Source organism: Carlito syrichta, unplaced genomic scaffold, assembly GCF_000164805.1.
Source record: "Carlito syrichta isolate Samal-C Ts95f unplaced genomic scaffold, Tarsius_syrichta-2.0.1 Scaffold303264, whole genome shotgun sequence".
Classification (NCBI taxonomy): domain Eukaryota; kingdom Metazoa; phylum Chordata; class Mammalia; order Primates; family Tarsiidae; genus Carlito; species Carlito syrichta.
Window position 1 is genome coordinate 439,687 of NW_007247360.1, and position 26,375 is coordinate 466,061.

The 26,375-nt window shown below is 38.9% G+C and overlaps 1 protein-coding gene across 1 annotated transcript in view; it reads right to left on the reverse strand.

Annotated features, from left to right (window-relative positions):
- Window positions 1–26,366, reverse strand: part of LOC103260604 (VPS10 domain-containing receptor SorCS1) — a gene marked incomplete at its 3' end in the record, with an annotated part of 460,792 nt that extends 434,426 nt beyond the window's left edge. The window contains exon 1 of the mRNA XM_008058239.1: window positions 25,639–26,366. Within this exon, the coding sequence (XP_008056430.1) occupies window positions 25,639–26,199 (561 nt within the window). The remainder of the gene's footprint in view (window positions 1–25,638) is intronic.
- Window positions 26,367–26,375: the final 9 nt, after the last annotated feature.

A 26,375-nucleotide genomic window follows, 5' to 3' on the forward strand; every position in this document is an offset into this window, starting at 1 on the left:
CTACCCAGCAACCACAGAATATACATTCTACTCATCACCACATGAAACATACTCCAAGATCAATCACATCTTGACCATAAATCAAGCATAATCAAATCCCATAAGGTTGAAATCTTGCCATGCACATTCTCAGGCCAGAATGGAATAAAAATAAATATCAAAACCAACAACATTTCCCCAAAGTCCACAAAGACATGGACACTAAACTACATGATGCTGAACAACGAATGGGTCAACACTGAAATCAGAGACGAAATTGAAAGATTCCTGGAAACAAATAAAAATGAAGAAGCATCTTATCAAAACCTCTGGGATGCCATGAAATCAATGCTAAGAGGGGAATTTATATCTCTAAGAGCACACAGCAAGAAACGAAAAGATCACAAGTGGAAAGCCTAACAAGTTACCTAAGGGAGTTGGAAAGAGAAGACCACCAAAACCCCAACTTTAGCAGAACAATCCAAATCACAAAAATAAGAGCACAAGTACGGGACATGGAAGACAAAAATATCATAGAAAACATCAACAAAACAAAAAGCTGGTTCTTTGAAAGAATTAACAAGATGGATGGGCACCTAGCCAGAATGACCAAGAAAAAGAGAGAAAAAGCCCAAACAAACACAATCAGAAATGCAAAAGATCAGATAACAACTGACCCCGAAGAAATACAAAGCATTATCAGAGATTACTATGTATACCCATATGGAAACAAATTTGATAACCCAGAGGAAATGGAGGACTTTCTGACATCACACAACCTCCCCAGGTTAAAACAATAAGACATTTAGACACTAAATAGACCAATAACAACCCAGAAAATTGACTCTGTCATACAAAAACTACCTACAAAAAAAAGTCCTGGACGGGATGGCTTTCCAGCAGAATTCTACAAAACGTGCAAGGAGGAGCTGATACCCATCCTATTGAAAGTGGTCCAGGCAATTGAAAAAGATGGAATTCTCCCCAAATCATTTTATGAAGAAAACATTACACTGATACCCAAACCAGGTAAAGATCCAACAAAGGAAGAGAACTACAGGCCAATATCCCTTATGAACGTAGATGGAAAAATCCTCAACAAGATTCTATCAAATCGGATCCAAAATCACATCTCAAAAATCATCCACCATGACCAAGTATGCTTCATCCCCAGGATGCACGGTTGGTTCAACATTCGCAAGACCATAAATGTAATTAAATACATTAACAGTGGTAAAAACAAGAACCACATGATAATATAATTAGATGCAGAAAAAACTTTTGATAAAATCCAGCATTTCTTCTTGATTAAAACCCTGAAACACCTAGGTATAGAAGAAACTTACCTCAAAATAGTGCCATCTACAACAAATCCAGAGCAAAAATATTGCTAAATGGACAGAAACTGGAGACATTTCCTCTAAAAACTGGAACAAGACAAGGCTGCCCACCCTCACCTCCTTGTTCAATATTGTGTTGGAAGTTCTAGCTCAGGCAATTAGACAAGAGAAGGAAATTAGGGGTATCCAAGTAGGAAAAGAGGAAGTCAAGTTATCCCTCTTTGCTGATGATATGATCCTATACCCTGAAATCCAAGAGAATCTGTCAAAAACCTGCTTGCACTGATAAAGGACTTTGGCAAAGTCTCAGGGTACAAAATAAATGTGCAAAAGACAGTTGTATTCCGATACACCAACAACAAGCAGGCAGAGACCCAAATAAATAGAACAATCCCATTCACAGTAGCCACCAAAAAGATGAAATACCTCAGGGTCTTCCTAACCAGAGAAGAGAAAGACCTTTACAATGAGAATTACAAAACATTGCTCACAGAAATCCAAGAAGACACAAACAAATGGAAAAATACTCCATGCTCATGGATTGGAAGAATCAACACTGTTAAGATGTCCATCCTACCAAAGGCAATCTACAGATTCAACACAATACCCATTAAGTTACCAACATCATTCTTCTCAGACCTGGAAATGACAATACAGAAATTCATATGGAAACATAAATGACCAAGAATAGCCAAAAAAATCCTTAGCAAAGAAACAAAGCAGGAGGTATCACACTTCCAGACTTCAAACTTTACTATAAGGCTACAATAATGAAAACAGCCTAGTATTGGTACAAGGTCAGACACAGAGATCAATGGAACAGTAAATAGATTCCATAAGCAAAGCCTCAGTTCCTCAACCAACTCACTTTGACAAAGCCTCCAACAATAACCACTGGGGAAAGGAGAACCTATTCAGTAAATGGTGCTGGGAAAACTGGCTGACCACATGCACAATATTGAAATAGGAGCCCTACCTATCACCATATACAAAAATTAACTCTAAACAGATCAAAGACCTAAACGTACAACCTCAAACTATAAGAATCTTAGAAAACGCAGGAGACACCATTATGGAAATTGGAACTGGGAACCAATTCCTATTCAGAACCCTAAAGGCCAATACCTTAAGAAATAAGACAGACAAGTGGGACCTCATCTAATCAGGAAGCTTTGGAAAGGAAAAGAAACCATCAAGAGAGCAGGGAGAGAGGCCACAGAATGGGAAAAAAATATTTGCTAACTGTATATCTGACAAAGGTCTAACATCTAGGATCTACAAGGAACTCAAATGCGCCGAATGAAAAGAAACAAATAATCCCTTTAAAAAGTGGGCAAAAGACATGAATAGACAATTCTCAAAAGAAGATATGTGGGCAGTCAACAGACACATGAAAAGTACTCAGCCTCACTCATCACCAGAGAAATACAAATCAAAGCCACACTGAGATACCACCTAACCACTGTAAGAATGGCCATCATAAATAAAACAACAGATGCTGGCGAGAATGTGGAGAGAAAGGAACTCACTGCTGATGGAAACGCAAACAAGTACAACCTCTTTGGAAGACAGTGTGACGATTTCTGAAAGAACTAGAAATTGACCTTCCTTATGACCCAGCAATTCCCCTATTGGTAATATACCTGGAGGAACTCAAATTATTCTACAAAAATGATACCTGCACATGTATGTTTGTTGCAGCTCTATTCACAATAGCAAAAACATGGAACCAACCGCGTTGCCTATCGAAGCTGGACTGGATAAAAAAAAATGTGGTGCATATACACAATGGAATATTATGTAGCCATAAAGAAGAACAAATATATGGACGTCGCAGCAACGTGGATGGATTTGGAGTCGATCACACTCAGTGATATATCACAGAAACAAAGAACAGAGTTCCATATGCTCTCATTCATAAGCGGACCTTGAACAATTATAATGTTATAAGAAAGCGTCTGGCATTAGTGGGAACTTGTCAGGGGACGGGGGATGGGATTGGCAATTGAGGGAAACCGCTAGGGGAGGGAGAGGCATACCTCATCATCAAGGGTGCCTACCTGATAAGTGTGTATATTCCTAACCCTGAATTGTATCCACATTTTTATAATAAAAATAAATAAATAAATATGGTACATATACACAATGGAGTATTACACAGCCATAAAGAAGGAAAAAATTATGGACTTCACAGCAACTTGAATGGGTTTAGAGTCTATCATACTCAACAATCTATTACAGAAACCAAGAACTGAGTACCACATGTTCTCACTCATAAGTGGATCCTCGATATTTACCATAATTCTATAAGAAAGGGATTGGCAGTAGCGGGACACTACTACTGGAAGGGGAAGGACATAACATCAATAAGAGTAGCTGATCCCAAGCCAGGTGAAGTGGGGACCAAAGGGAGGCCCAAACTTCACCTGTATATTTACTACTTATGTACCTAATCCTGAATTGTAACCCTCATCTTAAGAATAAAAAATAAAATAAAATAAAATATCTCTAAATGAAATAAAGACATTTCCACCTAGACCCTGTAATCAAATCCTACAATCACCTGGTGACTTAGTATTGAACTCTTGGCAAATTCTAGGAATGCTAAGGGGATTCGGAAGCAGGGGAGGGGAGGTGGGGGGGGCCTTGGAAAGATAAGAAAAAAAAATGAAGAGTGGGTTCTTAAAAGTACAGTTAGGCCCTGACACACATACACCAAAAAATTAGGGACTAGTGAAGCCTGTATAAACAAGGCAGTTCCATCACCAAATGACTGCTATGATACACTCAATATTTCATAAGACAAAATATAGCCAAAGCATGCCATCTTGTCTTTTGGCAGGCTGTCCTCTGAACCATTTATAGTAATTGCACAGTCCTTTCTGAGAAACCTGGAGTGATCAAAACATAACAATAATAGCCCAGACACAGCTAATAAGAACTCGCTAGTAGTCAGCATCTGCACATACCTGGCCAAGCTTCACGCACGTCCTCTTGTTTATCACCACGCTCCTGTAGAGTCACTATTATCAGTCTCATTTTACATTTGATGAAGTTGAGTATTTAAGTAATTTGTTTAAAGTCAACTGGCTAGTAAAAAGGGAAGAAAGGCTGAAACCCAAGTGTGTGGATCTCTAGTGATTCTCTCTCTCTCTCTCTCTCTCTCTCTCTCTCTCTCTCTTTTTTTTTTTGAGTTGGAGTCTCATTCTGTCACCCAGGCTGGAGTGCAGTGGCACACTCACAGCTATCCCAGCTTCGACCTGCTGGGCTCTGGAAATCTTTCTGCTTCAATCTTCCAAGTAGTTGGAACTACAGGTGCACACTACAACGCTCTGCTATTTTTGTTTTTTAATTGTAGAGATGAGGTTTCACCAAGTTACCCGGGCTGGTCTCCAACCCAGGGGCTCAGGTAATCCACTCACCTTGGCCTCCCAAAGGGCTGGGATTACAGACTGAGCCACCAAGCCCGGCCTAGTGGTTCTCTTAATCATTATAATTCACTCCTCCACGTGAGCAAAACTAACACTGAAGCCACGTTCAAATTAAATCTGGTAAGAAAATATTCTCAATCTGGATCTCACAGTCATTCATAGTTTTCATTTGTCTACCATTCAAAAAGAAAATAAGTGTATATTTATGTTTATCCACACCTATATTAAAATATCTCAAGTCTAGACAACCAAATTTTCCTTACAAAATCTCTGCAGTTGGGTTTATCACCAACATCACAGTTATTTCATATAGACTAATTCCACAATATAGAGTTTCAAAGAAGACTTATAAAAGTATACTATTTTAAAAGTTGTTAAAATTCAAACTTCTAATTTTATGACATAATGCAGTTTTACTGTCAGCAATAATTTCCAGCTATCATTTTTTGGTTTGCCTCTTTGTGCTTGACTTGTAAGTGTTGAGTTTTCAAATAAAAAAACAACATTTGTTCTTATTGGACTATGTTGTTACAGACTGAGTTTAAAAAAATTCAGAATGTTCTCAGTGAATGTCTGCAATTTTTTTTTAAGTGAAATGCATTCTCCAACCTTCCTTTAGAAGAAAATTCTTACGTTATGAAGACCAGCTGTCTTACCAACCCCTGTGATAAAGTATATACACACACATACACACATATATATTCCTGCATACACATATAAACATTCCCATAACGAATTGTTTTCAAGACAACCATACATACATTTTCTCAAGGGGTCATTCAATAGCCTAACATCTACATATATATTATTTAATTTGATCTGGGGATTGGAAAAATTGATTTATATACACGACATCTTGTAATATTCTGGTTAACCCTGTTAGTGGCTACAACAGTAGCTTCATTTTATGGATGAGGAAACTACCTGAGAAATTAAATAACCTATCCAATGTTGCTCAACTAGTAAATTGCAAAACCAGGAATTTAAACGCAGTCTTCAACCACCATATTACACAGATAGTGTTCTGAACCCCTTATAAAAAGCAAGGGCATCCACAATCTCAAGTCCTTCAAAGCATATTTAGTTCAGTCTCTTAAAGCCCTCAGATTTCTCATCTGTGAAATCAGGGCATTGGAGGTACTAACCTCAGACATGTGCCTGCATTGAAAGGGACTCAATAGTTACCAACACCAAATTACCAAAATCAGACTGGTGGAAAAGCAAAGAATGGAAGTACCAGGCAAAATCCCATGTACACTCAAGTGGAGTTCATAAGAATCTATATTGAGTGTTTCCTAGGTTAAAGTTTTATCTTGGCTACTTTTGTAAAGAGATAGGCACCATATAGAGGGAGGAGAGGCACACATGGGTAATTCAATTTTGGATCAAATTAAAATGATTACTGCCTCCTTTAGGCAAAAATATAAACTTCACCATTTCCTCCCAGAGCCAGCTGTTAACATTGTCAGTACTCACCAAGTTGAGAAAGTATGCAATGAGCCCAACAGGGATTATTGGACTATTTTTCAAGAAGGTGGCAGTTATGTAACACGGACTTGCTTTGGGGCAGCTCTTAGATCATTGGCTCAAAATTGTTCCTGGCTCTTTATCATGCAATAAAAAAGAAGTTATTATTACTGTTCCTTGTCTGTATGCAGAAGTCCCAGGTAGAGTGAAGTGGTGATGGGTGTAGGGCAGAGGAATCCCTTGGGTTTCAAGTTAAGGGCCTAATTGGGTCTTTTTTTAAAGGCTGGCTGTAACAAAGAGAAGTTTTTACCTTTGATCATGACTCCCCAGATGCCTGGCTTCATGCTGAATACAGGAGCTTCCCCCAGCACAGTCCCAGCAGCATGTCCTGCACTGAGGGAACTATGCTGAGGCAGCAGGGTCATTTTCTGCAGCACCATCCCTCCACTTCACTGAATACTGCACAATCAAAAACGCCAGTATTCACCTTCTTGTAAAACAGCCCCATTCCTTCCCCCTAGACTTGGACTACTATGGGAAAGCAATTGTGGGCAACTTAAAACACCTAAATCTCCTTCATTCTGCAGAGTGGAAAGATACAGTGGAGGAGGAAAAGAGATTGGGGCACCTTGAAGTGCCTTCCCCAACCAATTTAATCGCTTCACTCTCCCATAGCTTTCCTATTCAATTCTAAGGAAATGAATCCTGACTTGGTCCTCTCATTTGCTGCCTCCCAGGGGCCATTCTCCATTTTCTTGTGGTTTCCAAGTGCTGCCTTTGGCAGAGGTTTGGGAGGAGGAAAGATATTAAAATGTGAGCCCAGGAGATACAGATTCTAGTAAAGTTCCTACTAGTGATTGATTTTTATGAACATCAGCTTGTGGTGAAAGCTTGGATTCTGTGGCATAGAGAACTTATGCTGTAAGAAGCAGCTAAAACCACAAGTGCTGTTCTTGTATAAATGTTCAACTATGCTCAAAGATGTTTTAAATAATCTTCATGAACTGATATTTCTCAAACACTTGTGAGAATGGGCACTATGTGAGGCATGATAACTAGAAGAAAATAGACGTCCTTTGTATCTTAAAGCAACTCAATGTTCATTCAGAATATTTATTAAAAACCACATGTATACTTAGCGGATTTTCCCACTGCCTATATTTATATATTTTATTTGAGCTCTGATCTGTATTAATATTTCTTAGCACAGTTCACATCCATACTTTCTACTTCTACAAAGCCCTCTCAATCATTACCACTTCAGTCTAACATCCAGTTTCACCATGGCTCTTCTCCTAGCTCTTCTTAAATGCCATTTCAAATCTTTCTCACCACTAAATCATAAGAAGGGTCACACTAACAGGTTTATGGAACAAAAAAGACATTAGTTATTATCCAGTCTGGTATCTTCATTTTGGAATGAAGGAAATAAGCCAAGAGAACTACAATGACTATTGTTAGATACACAGACAATTTGTGGTAAAACTGGGGCTAAGACCTAACTGACTCCTAGCCCAGGCCTTCCTGAATCTAGTTTCTGGCATTGGTGAGGTAACACATGTTATGATTCCTAGGCAAATGACACAGTAGTATATAGCAGACAAGCAATATCACTATTGATTATACATATTTTGTGACAGACTGTATGCGTTGGCCCTGCCCTCTGTAGTGATATCTTGAGATAGTGTGTGTAAAAATCACATTATCCATAGTCAGGCATTTAGTTGCTCACACAATGCCTTGCAAGTGAGCTCAATAGATGAATGAATTTTACAAGTAACTTCCTATATATTTTTTAAGAGATGGGGTCTCAGTATGTTGCCCAGGCTGTTCTTATCTTGAACTTCTGGCTTCAAACAATTCTTCTGTCTCAGCTTCCCATACAAGTAGTTTTCTAACTGGTCTTCGTTTTTTGTAAAAAAAATCCACCTAAATTTATCATTGTTATTTTTTTTCTTCCAAACTGAAATTCTCATTATGTCACTACCTAATAGTTTCAGAATGAAGTCCAAATTCCTCAGTCTAGTTTGCAAGGCCCTCGTGACATGTTGCTAGTTTTTCTCTCCAGACTTATCTCCCTCCTCACCTTTCACCTTGTGCTCTTCTTTTCACAGACTGTTCCCTGATGTGCTCTGAGCAGCTGCATGTGCTGATCCTTCCTCTTAGAGAATGCTTTTCCCACTTCTTCATCTGAAAAATTCTATTTATCCTTATATTTGCCAGAAACATCATATGTGATCTTTTTTGAAAGTCTTTGCTGATTCCATCACCTTACCCCACCCCCATCTGACTAGATTCTCCTCCTCTGTAAATACCTGTGATTTGCACTTACCAAATTATATTTAAACTATATATTTCTCCCTTTAGATTGTGTGCTACTTGAGAAAAGGACTATTTATATATTTTCAATCATACCAGAAAGTTAACCACACAATAGGGTTAATAATATTAAAATAAAAGGTGCAGCGTTTACCAAACGTAACTCATAATTGTGGGGCACCACAGTCCACATTTTTTTAAGTCTTTGCTTACAATAGATGATAGTCCTGAGTATCAGATTGGTCAACTGCAGAGCTTAGTACACAATTGCCTATCTCATACACAAGGCACACCAATATGGAACTTCACCTGGGTTTAAAGATGGAGTGTGATCCTGCAGCTACTGAGCCTCTGCCAAACAAACAAAAGAGCCCATAACCTTGTTTGAGCGGGCACTCAGCAGTGAGCAGCTGAGCCCTAACTAAGAAGCCAGGTTCAGCACTGTCTTGTAGGGAACAGCTCCACCTGCTGAATTCCTGGACATTCCTCTCTCCCTTAGCAGAGCTTTCCTCTAACTTATATAGGAACAGTCACAATTTTGAGAAATGACAGCATCACAGTGAGGACAGAGTGACTTTTTGTACTCCATCACTTGCCTGCATTTTTTACAGAATTGTAAGTATATATGTGTAACAAATATCAACACCACCTCTTAAAAAGGAAAAAAAAAAAAGAATGGTTATGCCAAGGCTTTCTGCAGTGCCTTCCAAATAATTAAGCCACCAGGATGCATGGTGCTATTTAATCTATCTCTTCAGCAAGGTGGCAATGATCTCTACCTTCTAGTGAATGAATGAAAGGGGAAGTGGAAAAGTATTCTGATTTCCCTGCTAATATTCATCAGTAAGTAATGTGACAAACACCAGTGTGGGTGTTTAGTGGTGATGAGATAGCACAAGTAATGAATGAAGCAGATTGTTTGGTAGGAAAATCTTGGGCAAACATATTAGGCATTGAATGATGGTACAGTTAGTTGAACTACTAGGAATTCCGGGAAAAGTGAACATTGCTGAATTGAATCACTAAAAGAAGAAAATGAGGAGTCTGGAAAAAGGCCAGAAATCAGCAATTCTGGGAAGGAAACACTTCTCTAATCATCTCCCGACTGGCAGATTACAGAAATGGTCTTGTCTAAAAGGTTCACAACCATTTATTATCCTAGTTTTCTGTCTTCATGGTGGTTCAAATGTCCACTTTAAGAAACTCTGTCCTATTCTAAATCACTTTACAGGAAAATTTATCCCCATGTACCAAGTGTTTTAAAGAAGAAAGAATAGGTCTTAATTATAAACCTATAGTTTTATAAACAATTTAGCATCAATAAAATTTAAGAAGGTCTAAAAATAAGAAAATCCATTAAAAATACAAACAAGTTGGCTACTGGGTAGTTTTAATAATAAATCAAGGTCAGATCATTCAAATTTGTTCTGATTGAATTAAGGCAGTTTAACTGTTAGGCTGAAATACAGCAAGTTGCACACACGCAATCTAAATAAAATAGTTTTCTTTGAAAAAAATAAACATGACAAGGACTCCTTTTAAATAGAAAGAAGCATGTTCCTAGTAAGAGAGTAAACTATTGCAAAAAAGGAAGGATCCTATCCTCCCCACACACAATTATTTGCTGAATAACTATCATTTTAGCTCTATTTTAAAGTTGATGCTTCCATCGGCTATTCTGGATTTTAAATAGTTTTATCATTTTCTCATGTACATATAAATTGTTTGCTTAATCACACAACTGGGAAAAGCATTTTGGTTTTCACAGGAAAGCAGCTCTATAATTTTATTACATCCTTCTATAATAAAATTTGCCTCAAAATTTGAAGATGGAGCACAGACATTGAATGAGATTATCCAGTTATAGGTATAAGTATAGCTGATGACATAGATGTAGAAGCAGAAACAGAGACATGTGTGTCTATATAAATGTCATTAACACACACCCTCACAGACAAATACTAATTCACCAATGTCCATGGTAAAGAGAAACCTAAGCATTTATGTCACTTTAGATATAGATTTCCCTAAATGCATTTTTACATTATTTTAACCATGACAACCAGCACTTCACTTGTTGCCTAAAAATGTTCATCTCATTCTTAAAAAATGTTTGCCCTGATATTTTTTTCCAGTTTACTCCTTAAGAATGAATTGACTTTGGGGGTTTTGAAAAGTCTACTTCCCAAAAGCAATCCTGAGTCATAACATCTCAAACCCTACAGACAGTGAGTGGAACGGCCACCATGATCTCTCTAAGCTCATGGAGGGTCAGACATATGACTGGTTTTGATCATGATTAAATCCCTGGGGCCTGACATATCTGGCATATATTAGGCACTCAATAACTGTTAAATACAGGAACAACCTGAGGCTACTTAAAGAAGGTATAACATTGTATTCTAAATACAGTAGAATATGGGAGTTAGGAGCTGAGCTCTTTCGACCCCAACTATGTAGGGTGTAACTTTGGGGATTTTAGACCCAGACTTCTCAACTCCCGTTTCTAACATGTGCTATCCATGTGAGCTTGAGTGAGTTACTTAACCTTTCAATCTAGGTTAAGTAGCTTAATCTAAATTTCTAGGGAATACTGACTGTAACTACTTCCTGTTGTATTGAGAATAGTTCAATTCTTAGTACTCATATCTGGGGAATAATAACAGTACCTACTTCCTATTGTTGCTTATATGTGTATCACAAGTAGCATCTAGTAGAGAGTAAACATCTGCTAAGTGTTGGTTATTATTATATTAACTATGGCCAGAACTCTCAATACATAGTAGTCCTTACTCACCTTTAGCTGAAATTCTATCATACCCAAACTCACTTGAAAAACCAAGCAACTCTCAATTTACCCCTTCAGGTAAATGTGCCTGAAAGAAAACGCAGGTGTATCCTATATTCTTTTCTCACTGTCACGGTGCACTCAGTTCAGTCCATTATCACAAATGCAATTTTATCTCTCTCATAATGCAATATGTCCTCATCATTTCTCAGATGTTCTTGCCCCGCTGAGACTTTGTATCACGGAGGCTGGTTCTCAATTCAGCTTCTTAAATGAGGAGCATGAAGTTATTTTTTCCCTCAGGCCTTTGGCAATGCTATCTCCTACCAGCCATCAGCTCATCCTGGCAGCTGGAGCATCCTGCTTCATCAGAACGAACCCCTACCCTTCCTGCCACAAGGAAGCTGTGGCCTTCAGTGCAAGTGCAGCTGAATTGATTTGATCTGAATCTATGCTGTCCTTCCTTTCTTTCTCTCTCTCTCTCTTTCTCTCAACTCTCTCCGATCTCTTCACTCTCCCTCTCTTTATCTGTCTAATTTTGGGCAAATTTTCAGAACAATTTAAATGAGACACCTCAGACAGCTTATACTTCATGAATTAGAACAATGAAAAATATCCAGGAAGCCTACCTTTATGATATATCAATGCTGATAATTTACCTTTTATACCAAGAGAGGTGAATAAAATGATCCTATATTACTTTAGTATTCTGAAAAATTATACTTATTATATACCACCTATATGCCAAATACTGGCATATAAAAATCAATGAAATGGCGCACTGGCCTTGAGGAACTCACCATTAGTTGGAACATAAACTAGAAGATGCTTAGTGCCTATAGGGAAGCAGAGAAAGAGTGACCTGGCACATAAGATCAGATCTTTTCTTATAATATTCAAGTATCTCTTTTTGGAAGCACTGGAAAAGTCCTCAGGAAGGAGGTGATATTCAAATGAAGACTTAAATAATGAAAAGGATTTAAGTGGGCAGAGACATGGCACTTAAATTAGAGATGAGCAAAGGGCTCAGGACAGAGAATTAAAGGTCTACTTTGTACCTGGAAATTTGCAACCGTTAGGAGTACATATGCCTTTAAGGCAAGAAAATCAAAGGTCAAAGGACCACTCTCAAGTGGGCATGCAGGGATCTTCACTGTGCCTCACTGCTCACCTTCTCTCCAGTCCCCTAAATCAGGAGTTGGCAGACTTTCCCTGTAAAGGGTCAGAGAATAAATATATCAGGTTTGTGAGCTATACAGTCTCTGTCAAAACTATTCAACTTCATTGTTATAGCACAAAAGTGGCCACAGCACTATGTAAATAAATGAGCATGGTTGTGTTCCAATAAAATCTTATATCAAATAATTTTAATGTGTCACAAAATATAATTGTCTAGATTTTTTCAGCCATTTTAAAGTGTAGAAACCATTCTTAGTTAATGGGCTATACAGAAACAGGTGGTTGGAATAGACATGGCCCACGGGTTATAATTTGGCAATGTCCCTCAACTACCTCAAATCCCACCTGAAAAAAAAAATTATGTCTTTTCTATCATGAGAAATGCAAATGTTGCTTTTTTATAGGTATTTTCAAGACCTGCGTTTAGATTGAGTAAGAGGGAGTAGGATACTTATAAAGTTGGTGAGTGTTTAAGGCAAATACAATTTTCTCTTCTCCTTTTCCTAAGATCTTAATCTAAATTAAATGACTATCAAGAACAGTCTCATATAGGAAATTAAACCTAGGCTTAGGTGACTAGAAGGGAACTAATTCCTACACTTTGGGATAGTCATTTTTATGTCTCAGGGCATATATAGTATCAGCTGAAAAGCTCATTCCCAAGTCATTGTTGTTCTAAAACGATGGGATTCCTGAATTGATTCACTGCAAAGTAGCACAAAATGCTAGGCAAAAATTCCTAGAGTACAAAATCCCAAAGCCAGATCAGGGCCTTGTAACATCATCTCAGACAGCAGTCTGTTTGAGAATTATGTGCAAGGAAAGGGTGTAACTGAAAGGCCATGGAAGTGTCTCTTCAGCTACTTACTGACTACTGGGCCAGGCCTGAGAGCACACACACCCTCTGTCTCTGGCCACACATTTCCTCACCAGCTGCTCCCTTCCTGTTCTTTTCTTTTTTTCTTTTATCTAGAAGGTAGACAAGAAGAAGGAAAAGGGCCAACCAATTAAAAGCTAAATTTGTTTTCTAGATTTTTTTTTTTTTAATTTACTACATTGTCTCCTCCTATATGCAAGGCATAACTAATTAAGCATGCATGGCATTAATGTGAAACATTGTATTGCATTGTCCTTCTGCTTAAAAAAATCATACTTCAATCATAAGTAGTGACCATCCAATTCATTCTAATGTATCCAACCTCAATATTGATTTGAGAAGCATGTCCAAGAAAATGACATAAACACACTTTTAAGTCTTTGAAAGCAGACATATACAGAATCACCAAGGAGAAATCCTATCACTGTTTCACTAATCAGATTTCGTTGTGAAAAGGAGAGATGACCATGTTTTAAAATTGTTTGTATGTGCATGCATGAGTGTGAGTGAGTGTGTGTGTGTGTGTGTGTGTGTGTGTGTGTGTGTGTTGAAGATTTTGGAGAACAACTTATCTCTGTGGGAAAATCAGATGTCCAGTTTGAGGTTAAGAACTTCATAGGACATGCTAAGATGTAGAGTCTAATCTGATATTTTAAAACACTATTAGCCTTGGTCTCAAATATCTTGGCTGGACACTGAGATGATGAAGAGAGTAAACCTGTCACAGTTTGATGATTGTACTAACAACCTAAGATGAACCCAAGACCTGAGATACAGAAAGTTAAAAACAGTTATGAATGGCCTTTCCTCCTACCCCTCCCTATTCTGTCTGCAAAATTCTTACTCTTATATAAAGACTCAGCTTAAATGTTACTTCCCTTTAAAACCTTGCTTTCCACTCTCAGGCAAAATTAGCTGTCCCGCACTCATCTTTGCTCCCATAGCACTTTGCACAAAACTCTATCACAGCTATTACACACTTATCACAATAACTTGCAATTTATCTGTTTATAGTTCCATTTCCATCAAAATATGCACCCTCAAGGGTAAAGATCAGATCTTATTCATCTTGGTACTCTCAGAGCTCAGCACAGTGCTGACACAACCACCACTTAAAACATGTTTTAGTATTTTTATTAGTAAAGAAATGCACGCCCATATTTAAAAATTCAGAACAGCACAGGCTTATATAAAAGGAAAGGTTAAAAGTTGTCTTTTCACCATCCAGACCATCAGTCCCACCTTCCAAAGGAAATCACTCTTAAGAAATGCTTAACAATGCATAAATACTACACACCCAGCTGAAAAACATATATGGCTTTCCAAGGCATCACACATTCAAGGAAGACTGTCTCTGCTAACCACTTGACATGGCTAGGTGTAAAACCCCTCAAAGCAAAAGACCAAAGAAACACTGCACTTTAAAAAGGGAGCAGTCTGCTTTGGACCCAGTTCTTCTCTGCACTTGACTTATGTTACAAGTTCTTCCCACTCCCTGACACTTCTCCTCTCTTATTTTCATGTCTTACTCCTTTTTGTGATTCTCTTTGTCTCTACATGCCTCCATCACAACTCTGTCTTTATTTGTGTCTCTGCATGATTTGTCTATGGTCTCTCTGTGCCTCTTTGTCTTTCTCTCATCTTTTCTTTTTCCTCCTCTTTCTCTCTGCCTCTGCTGCCTGTCTATCAGTCTGTCTGTCTCTCTCCCCCCACCTTTGTCATGCTCACGCCCCCCTCACCCTCTCCCTTCTTCTCCCTCTTCCTCTACCTCATCCTAGCTCTCTTATTTTTTTCTCTCTCTGTAGCTTTGCTTCCACTGTATGCTTCTTTTCTCTCTCCTTGTTCTGGGGTTATTCTTCCACTCAGCTCTTACAATCAGTAAACATCCCCACCATTGCCTTATAAGACTATCTAATATTTTACTTTTAAAAGTGGAGACTTAAATATTGTACATGGGTACTAAAGCTGTATTTACATTACATGTACCTATATAATGTAGAGACGGAGACCAACATCCAGACAGAAATTTACATTTAAATTGAAATATATGTTGCTATATTGGGGAAATGAGGTCACTAGACTTTTTGGTACATATTGTTAGGTTAGTGAAATTACCTCTAATCACTTTCTGGAATCAACAAATGAGATGATAAACAAAAGATCTGAGTTGAGTATGGTGACTCACACCTGAAATCCCAGCAGTTTGGCAGGTTGAGGAGGGGGATCAGACAATCACTTAAGCCCAGGAGTTCGAGACCAACCTAGGCAACAAAGTGAAACTGTCTCTACAAAAAATACAAAACAATACAAAAAAAATAGCCAGACGTGGTGACATGTACCTCTAGTCCCAGCTACCTGGGAGGTTGGGGTGGAAGGAACACTTGAGCCCAAGAGGTTGAAGCTGCAATGAAGTGTAATCATATCACCATACTCCTGCCTGGGCAACACAGTGACACCCTGTCGCAAAAACAACTGCAACAAGGCCTGGTAGCACATGCTGCTGCAAACCCAGGACAGAGACACAGAGTGATTTTCTTGCTGTTTTACAAATATCCTGGGCACTGAACTATTTCCCAACAATGGTCATTAGAAGCAAAACTGGCATCTTGAATGTAGGCTCTTTGTCTAGTTCAGTTGTCTGAAATTCAGTTTTAATGAGGCCAAGTTCACAAATTCATCTGCTTTCTCTTCATTTTTTTTCATTTTTCAAATATTTTTAAAAAATAGCTCAAGCAATACATGTTTATTGAAAAATGACAAAAAAAAAAAACTGCATACAATCCCAGTATCCATTATAATCACAGGCAAATACTTCAAGGCATATCTTTCTTGCTTTTAAAAAAATATAGATAATTTTATGGCACATAATAATTGAAAAAAAAAATCAAGCCCCTACTACATCTAGAAATATGTCTAGGGATTGGTCTATATGAGAGAACAACATAAACAAAAAACTCAGAAGTAATTGGGCCTATTTTTACACTAGTTTGTAATCTCTTATTGTGGTATTTAGTAGAAGTTTTTCCAATTTAAAATATACATTTATATAATCAATCTTTTAATGCCCTAATTATTTCACAACATACATGTAAAAGGTCATGGGTTGTTTGTACTCCACGAAAAGTTAATTTCCCCAAAGAAACAGCTAGAGATGCTGAGAACAATGCCAAAAAGATTAGAACAGCCTCTCAACCATCATTATAAGAAAATAAAACTGGAAAAAAAGAGCATAAATGCAGAAACAAAAGCAACATCACAAGCAGCATATCACAAACATCTTTTAATAGGCCATACTTGAGCACTATTAATACCAGTATTAATATTAATGAAGTAGTGGTGGTAATAACAATAATAATAAAGACAGCTAACCTTGAATGATTACTTACCATATGCTAAATGTTACATTAATAATTTGTGTCTATTAGGTCTGTTAACCATCAAACAACCATATTAAAAAGTATACCATCATTATCTTCAGTTTTACAGATGAGGGATCTAAGGCACAGAATTACAAAGTTAGTTGCACAAGTTCACATATCTGGTAGATAAAAGAGTAAAACATTAAACTAATTACTAAGCATTATATTTTAAATCATGCATGCTTTTTGCCACTTAAGGCACATTTGCCCGTGGTTGTCTGGACAGTCAGGAAAGATAATATTTTTAGAATACATTTAATGGCAGAAATATCACCTGGGAGAACCTGTACTGTCCCATGTGACTTACAGAGTCTTCTAACCAGGTCTTCACTGTTGGAGGTCAGTTTCCATTGAGAAGCTGATGAAAGTTGTGGGCTTCAGATCTCCGTGGGGAAAAATAGAATATAGTAATGCAAAACTGTGCAGACAACTGGGGAAGTTTGTGGACCCTAAAATTCATGTGCAAATTTAAAGAACTGATTTTCAAACTTTAGTGTTCCCAAGAATCTCTTAGAGAGTTTGTAAAATAGGAAAGTTCTTGGTTCCTGCTCCTCATCAAGACATTTCAAAGCAGATTCCATGAGAATAGTACTCAGAAAAATGCTGCCCTAAGCACCTGTGAGTGAGCCCATGGCTGCCCTGTTAAGAACTCCTCCATCATTTCTGCAAAATGCAAGTCAGGGCAAAGGGCTGCAGATGATAGACTTCTAAAGCGGGGGTCACACATGCCTAAAATAGCCTTTTTCCTTTAAATAATTATAATCAAGAGTATACAGTGGGAATTGCTGAGATAAGGGGAAGACCTTTCAGTTTTAACCACCTCCCCTTCCTGCACAGGCCCTGGAGCAGAAAGATTGACGGCCCATGATCTTGTGTCTCAACAGCCTCTGCTACACTGGTTAGGGAAGATGACTAGAGGCATCAATCCATTAGCTCCAGGGCACAATATGATTAGTTGGTTGTCTGATAACATGATTCTTATTAGCACTTTCTTTAAAAAGTGTACACATTGTCCACACTGTCACTCTGGGGTCATTAGTCAGAAGGGAGAAACCAAACAGCACATCCCACACAGCCTCTCAGGATAACAAGATGACATGCATTAATAACCCCCAGTGAGCCACTCATGGGAATGAGCAGAAGGTAGGGCTCTGATCAAGCTGCACCACAGAGCAGCTTATTACCAAGTAAAGTATGTTCGTTCAGTGACTTGACAATAGGTGATGCGAAAGGGAGAGTCCCAAGATGTGTCATTCAAGGAAAGAGTTCTCTTAAAATCACTCTGCACTGACTTGTGTAATTCTCTAAAGAAACTCAAAAGTAAGCTCATACAAAAGGCAGAATGATTTAACAAAAAAGAGCTTTGGAGCCAAAAAGGGTAAAAATCAAAACCCAGCTCTACCATTTTCTAGCTGGGTAACCTTGGGCAAGTTCCTTAACCTTGACTTCCACAGCTTTAGAATGAGGATAATGATAACTAGTTTGTAAAGGTATTGTGAGGAGTAAGTGAAATCTTGTAGTGACACTCCAGATCATACTTTCAGGGAAGTTGTCTACTACATTGGTGGTTATTTTTTATTACTGTTAAGAGAGTCTTCTGTTATAATTAATATGTCTTATCTGTATAAAGAAAACTGTCCCTAGAATTCAGCAAACTTTCCTTTGCTCTCTTCTTCCACCCCCCCACCCCCACCCCCAAAAGTTAGAAGTGGAAAAAGCAATAGCGGGTGACTCAATTATAATCCTTAAGCAAATAAAATCCATTAGCATCGATAGTCCTTCAGTGTGATTACTACCGCTCTGGAATGTTGATACTCTAGGTTTCTTAGACAAGAAGTGGTAGTGATACTGCCTTTAATATTATCTTTCACTAGATTTTATCTGCATAAAAAGACTAAAGAGAGGAAAAGGTGATTATACCCCTCTTCTTCCTCAGTCCAATTGTTGCAATAAGCCCAACCATAAGTAATCTCCTCTGTGAAGTCCCTTAGCAAGAGAACACATGTGGTAGATAAGTTATTGCCAAGAACATCATTTCCAGAAAGTCCCATCATCATTCTTTAAGGTCACCTTTTAAAGGTTTAAACAATGTCAAGAGCATAACTTTTGATGAGACTTCTGGTTCTGAAATCTAAGACAAATAACTTGAATAGCTGAACCTAGAACTCAGGAGCTCCATGGCCTATGTCCACACTTCTTCCTACAATGGCAAACATTATGGACACAGGTATGTAGGTGTCAGACAAACCTTGGGGCCGGGATGCAGCTATACTATAACTTTTACCTGTAGCAAGCCAGTGGTGAGTCAAATCAAGAATCGGTCCTACAGTGTGACTAGATATTTTTGACCTTCTCCTTTCACTAACTGACCTATTTAATAGCACACCTTGGTCTCCTTATCTGAGAAATATAGATATTAGCCTATGTGGTGAGAATAAAACTTAAGTAATGGAAGTAATGTTTTGATCTTTGAAAACTGAAGCACTTTGTAAAGAGAAAAAAAGGGCTATAACTGATCTAAAGAGGTATAAAAACATTCAAGAATGCTATAGAAATAGACACAATATCTTTTATACATGTGTAAAATTTCATGTAGGCTTTCCTACAGAGCATTCACGTCCTTTTTTATTCCTACCTTCATTTTAGAATAGGCTCTGTTCTTTCATTACAAACCTTTCACAGTAAGATTCCACCTTTGTTTCCTGTCAACTGTTTGCCTAATTCATCCCCACAATAGGAAGAGAGTTTGAGCTCTTCAAGAGTAGCCATTACACTTCCATGGAACCTGGCCCCACCTCACAATGGGCATATCTCCTCTTTGTTATCCTTTTTGGTCCCTGAAGATACGCTGTTTGGCCAGTTTCCCCTCCAGGAGACACAAGTGCATTCTCTGTACTTTCTAGCTAGAAATAAAGGACAGTAATTTAAACATACATAAAATAGGACAAATATTTTACATATATTTAGTGACAACATAAGCTGGCAGGGAGTCAAATTAATCTATCCTCTAGAAGACCTAATCAGTGATGTTCCTCACCAAGAACTTAAACAAAAGAAGGTCCTTTTGTGAAAACTGTATATGGAAAATGTCAAGGCAGAAACAAAACAATGATGACTCAAGCTGAGATTTAATGTGCAAATGTGGGCATTCATGTCTCTCAGTGATCATACAGGTTTTTATTTTCCCATTGGGCTTGGAATATTACCAAATTTACTGTAAGACTGATGTGTATTTTTGTTGTTGTTTAAATCATATTTTACAACTGTTGCTAAGATTGAAACTTTATTTAAACATAGTTTTTAATTAAAGTAGATTAAATTCCTGGGTATAAATGAGAATGTTTATGTCTCTTCTCTTGACCTTTAGTCATGACATTCATTCAGCTCAAAATATCCTTGAAATAATCTCCAACAGTTATTTACAATTTTCTCTACATTTCAAGGTGCAGTTTAGGCACCCTCTCTGCAACCAGCCTGAAGGTCATCACTGCCAGAAGATACCCAAACATCCTTTGACCTCCTACAGCATGTTATGCCCTCAGAATAAGTCATCTCCTGCTGTATCTTAAGAGAATTCTTTGGGTACAAGACTAAAAGCTCTTTGAGGGCAGGTGTTATTTCTTTTCATCGTTGCATGCCATTCCACAAATATCCCTATACCAGTGTCTGACAAATAATAGGAGCTCAATAAATATCTGTAGAATTAAAGGTAAATAAAATTTGTGAAGGTTCTTAGCATAATGGGAATAATTCTTTAAATGTGAGCAATTATTTTCATATGTAAATTAGATTATTCTATCTGCTTTTGTAGTCTAACCTATAAGTTTCTGTGGTTTCTCTTTAAAAGGATGCAGATATAGTTCCCAGAGTAAACATCCATGCCAATTTTCTCTGGAAAAATCCCAATAAACATCTAAGAGATGTTTACTTTCCAATTTCATAGTAGGCATCTTTTTTTTTTTTAATCCAAAACTGTCAAGTTCCTTAACATGAAGTCGTGGTAAAATAAATCTAATAAACTATGCCTCGCTGCAAATCCATGTGCCCAGATTGAAATGAATGTCTGCTGCAATCTAAATTTCTTGATTTTCCATAAGTAGATGTGCATATAATCTATGGGGGGAGGGGAAGAATCTTATGAAATAAAAGGTTTTTTCACTTGTATGTAAAGAGTACAAGTCATTATATCATTTCTATATCCCAACACTCTCAGTATTCTTTACTAAAATATAGTAGGTGCACAGTATCTGTAGGATAAACAAAGTATTAAATTAATTCAATCTCTAAGAGATTTCAATGGTGCCCTAGTCAACTAGTGACATTTTACGGATGATGAAATTGAGGCCACAAAATTTCAACATGCAATGACTATATATCTAATTATTGTATAGAGCTAGCATTATAACCCAGGCTTCTTAATTTCCAGTGGCAAACTCTTTCTTCACCTAAAAAGCAAACAAAAAAGTAGCATTTATAGAGAGCTTACTATGAACAAGCCACTTTGTATACATGATATCAAATCTTCAGAAGGCAACCATAAAAGATACATTATCCTCATATTTTAGATGGGAAGACTGAAACTCAAAGAAGTCAAGTCACTTGCCTAAGGCAATATGCTAGTAAACAGGACAGGACAGCTAAGATTCAAACTGGAATCTCTTTGCTGCCAAACCCACTGCCTTCCACGCCACAATATATTAGCATTCATTAACAGCATTACGAACCGATCAGATAAGGAATTATGTGGGTTTGCTACAGAAATAGGAAATATTTGATCATTTAACTTAAAAATAGTAAAGGAAAAAAAAATCCCAACTATGTCAAAATGAGTAGCCAAATCAAGTGTTCAGAGCCAGAGCAAACCCCTCTAAAATCAGATGTCAAAATCAGAGAAGAAATCTATTCTGAGGAACAGCAGGACTGAGAGCTGAATGATCGCAGGTTACCTCTCTTGCTCACTGAATCACCAGGTGCAGATTCCATGTCTCACTGAAGATGAAGAGGTGGGTGGATAAGAGAACAACCAAATCATTACTTAAGGCAAAGAGTACAATGTGAAAGGCACATGTTAAAGCCCTTGTCTTTTCTACAGGGAGATGGCACTTTCAGCTAAGAGTATGTCCTCCTCCACCATCAGAGATCAACTCAAGATGAGATTTTGCAAAACAAGAACAAATTCTAAAAGATCTGAGTTTTTCCACTCTACCTTAAAGTTCATGGGACAAGCCATTCTGTGGGGTTTTGGAGTCGGATTACTCTGGGTGCTAGTCTCTACATTGATACTGATCCCCTGTGTCTGTTTGGCAAATAATTTAGACTTCTGAATCCTTAGTTTCCTCCTCTAGGTAATGGCAATAATAATACCTAGATATGACATTTTTGTGAAGATTGAAGTGAGATGATGAGATGATGAAAGTAAGGTATCTATCCAAACACCTGACTCAATTAGTTGAGACTCAATTTATTTCCTAAGGTTAGACAGTAAATGCCAAGCCTCAGAACAACTAAAGGCAAAGAGGTACATGAAAATTAACCAGACCATCATGTTATATGATAAACGCAGCATTAAAGATCATCATAGCAAAATATAAATCAAGTAAAATGTTCTCTTAAATCTTATAATACTGTTGCCAGTAAGAAAAGGGGTATGGTGGTGAATTAAAATCTTCAAATTAACTTCAGCATTAAAAGGATGAAAAATAGATATTAACGTTTGTTACTTACTACCTACCAAGGATTTTGTAAGGATTTAATGAGTGCAGCACTTTGAAATTCCTTGGAAATGAGGAATAAACATACACCATTATGCATACATATAAAGGCAAATATATATTTTAACACTCTAAGGATTACTATATAAATTTAGATCAGGGCACAGCATGCCTGGGATGAGTAGGGTGGGAACAATATGTTCTTGCTTACGACACCAGGCTCATGACAAATGATTCATACCCAGCACCTTTCATGCCAGAAGATCCCCCCAGGTGTTCCACCGACTCTAGCAACAGTTTCCATCAATCGAGACTGCAGTATAGAGGAATCACATCACACCCACAGATGAGGCAAAACAGTCATGTCTTTATACAACTGCACAAAATCCAACAGCTGAGGGGGCAGAGAAGAGAAAGGAAGGAGGTGAGTGAACCATCCAGAATTCCTCACCAGAATGACAGACAACATACATATAATTACATACATTGGCACTTTCAATGCAGGTGTTGTCATAATCAGAGGCTCTTATTAGCAAAGGCTTTTAGCTAAAGGTGAGACAGGCTCAGAGGATGTGTGTTGCCTGTGGCTCTGAGTGGGTTGGAGAGTAGGTTTACAGGAGAACATCTAAATGTGAAAAGATGGGAGCCCCCAATTTTGTCCTTAGGTTTAGGTGAGTAGGTTTCCCTCTCTGACGGAAAGAGAAGTGCTAGGAGAGATCCACAAAGGTGCACAGGACTTGACAGTCACACTGCCCTCTCATGTAGATCCTGGCTCATAATTCTCTGTAATTAATCTGGCAGACATTGCCCCCACTTTTGAGATGATGAAATCCATATTCAAAGGGGTAACTGATTTGCCACAGTAAAACCACAAATAAGCAGAACTAGAATTCAGGTCTCCACTCTACTTCTCGCTTCACAAAACTGCCAAGAAAAGTTTTTTCTGTTCTCCTTCCCTTTAAAAACTATTTTAAACTTTGCCTGAGTCTGATCCAGATAAGTAAGACTGGCTTTGTTTTGCAGAACCTGGATAAAGACCATTCCTCTTTCTTCACTATCTGTATGCGTAAACTTAAAGAAAGAAAGAAACTTTGTGTGTGATGAGTAGGGCAGGTACAGGGTCACGGTTCGTGTTTATAGAATAGGAGACTTCAAAGGGTATAAATCTCATCTCATTAGTTAACATCATTTGTGTGGTCAAACCTTTAACACTCATCACCTGATTTCCTACATTATCTCAGACTTGCGTGCAAGTCCTAAGCCCTCACCCTAGGAAGCCCTACTGGACTTATAATCATTTTTCTCTGTTTCTTAAACAGAGGTTAAAATTGCCAAAGATGTATTCTCCTTTTCTCTCTCGTTCCAAGATATTTCAAGAGATGAACTCAAAAGAGGTCTCATGGGTGAGTGATATTTTACAGTTTGAATTACAATAAAAGCCAGAAATATTTTGAGTCTAAAGTCTTTTACTTCTTAATACGACAAGATCTAACATGTTTGATGTGTTTAAGTCTCTCCCTAATGCCAGAAGCTTTGAGTTAATCACTTAGAGCAGTGGGAAAGTTATTCCATCAGTTTAAGAAGATTCAAGTTCAAATTAGAGGATTAATTTTAGTGGTCAAGACATGAAAGATATAAAAGGTAAGGTAAAGAATGAGGGCAAGGGTCTTTAGAATTAGAATAAAAAGAATTTCAGCTTCAATTATTTGATTAAACCACTTCTGAGAACCATATAAAACTACAGCCTCAGTCACAGAGACAGAATTGTAGAGAAAACCCCACTGGCATTCTCGGGACAGAGACATCAATACAAAATATTATCTAACGTGATTTGCCTTAATACAGTTTATATCTATTTACCCAAAGAATTCATAATGACAGACCATTATTTTAAAATGTTCATAAGTCTCATGAACACAATTCACTAAAGTGGTACTTCTCTGGAAAGGTTTCTGGCAATTACATCACAACAGAAAACGTTTTGAAAGGTACCAGACTGCATAGATTGTACATATTACAAACACTACAATTTCAATTACCAGGTTGAAGCTGTAATTTGTCCCCCCCTATTTTACCTATCCTTAGTTTTTATGTTCTTGTCTGCTGCCTGTAGAAGTTTCCACACTTTTAAATAGTCAGTTGTTATCATCAAAGCCGGTTCTTTACTATTTCAGCTCATTGAAGTTTCTAGGTTCAATTTAAACTGGAATCCTTCCTTCAGATTCCAGACTTGCTGATTTTTCTGAAAATCTAACTACCCCCCCCATAGGACCAAAGCTCATGTACTTGCATTCTAACTCCCCTGGAACCCAACCTCTTTGGAATCCAGCAATCCCTTTCCTGCTTTCATTAAAGGGAACGTTAAGTCTTTATTTGTGCTCTTCACTAGAGGAGGTCAGGCAATGGGGGAGAACAGGGAGTTGTTGTCACTGGGATATGTCTGATCTTCCTGAGACTGATCACACTGGAGAACAACCGCTCATTCACGGGCTGGAAAGCCCCAGTTGCCAAAACACACTTACTAGTGCTGTCAGAAGATGCTGGAGAGTTCCTGCCCTGAAACTTGTATCCACTTGGTCCCCTAAATCAGAGAATGCACTAAAGAACACCTTATTCACCACTGCAGTTCTCCTTTGTGGAGAAGCAGGGATTAGGAGCTCTGCATAAAATAAAATAAAATACAAAATAAAACCCCTACATATATGTCTTCTTGACCTTATTTGAGCCAGTCCCTGAGTCTAGCAAGTAAAGAAAAACTCACTTGAGGGAATGCCAGGCTGCCTGGAAATTTAACCCTTTATTAGGAGCACTTCAACTCCTCTGTTTGCTTAGTCTTCAGTTCCACACACCAACGCGACCAAAGCAACAACAACAACAAAAGAGATCTGCCTGCTCTGTTTGAAGCTCTGGCATTTGGAGAGGACTCTGGTGGTGTTGGTGGGGAAGAGGTGGAGGTTGGTCTCCCAGTAAGCAGCATTAACTCCTGAGGGAAGTGAGCAAGGAAGACCAGTTTTGTAGCATCTCCCAAGTCCAGAACCCTCATTTCCCCAAATTCTCCACCAGGTCATACAGCCGATTTTAACCGTTTCCATCTTTCATCCATTTGCCCTCAGTCCCGTTCTACTCACGCTGCTGTTGTGGCCAGACCAATGGACCATGGCTTGGTTGTGTGCTGAGTCTCCCGTGAGCGCAAACGTGGTGCTGGTCAGTTTCAGCTCCTCCATCCGGAAGCGAGTGGCTTTGTCCGGGTCCCGCTCGCGAGTCCCAGGCTCCTTGTGCCCCGCATCCCTTAGCATTCCCCGCGGGCTCCTACTCGTGCCCTCTCCCGGTTCTGCCTTGTCCGGATCCGCTCCGCTGCGTCTCCTCCGGCCGGAGCGGGCAGCGGCCGCCACCACGGAAGCCCCAGTGCCCCGGGCCCGCTCTAGGGACAGTGCTCGGTCCCCGGGGGCCACTGCGAATAGGGGGCGCACTATGAGGGGTAGGGGAGTGTCAGGAGCCTTGCCTGGCTGCCTCTGGTGAAGAAAGTCCCCTGGAGTCGGTGCCGAGCGCGGGGTCGAGCTGGGGTGCGCGGGGGGGTAGCAGGATCTGCCACCGCAGACGCCTGGAGCGCAGAGGATCAAGAGCCCCGCGCCGGCGAGGAGCACGCTCAGCCGGGCTGGGGAGCCGCCACTGGCGCCAACTTTTCCCATCGCGAGAGGAGCGGAGAGGGGGTCTCGGGCCGAAGAGGCGGCGCGCGGCTCTGCGCTGGCGGGCTGCGGGGTGCAGGCGCTCAGGACCCCAACTCCATCCAAGTTGGGCCGCGGCGGGGCGGGCGGAGGCGGACCGGGCAGGTGGCGGCCGCTCGCCCGGGCTGGGCTTGTGCCGA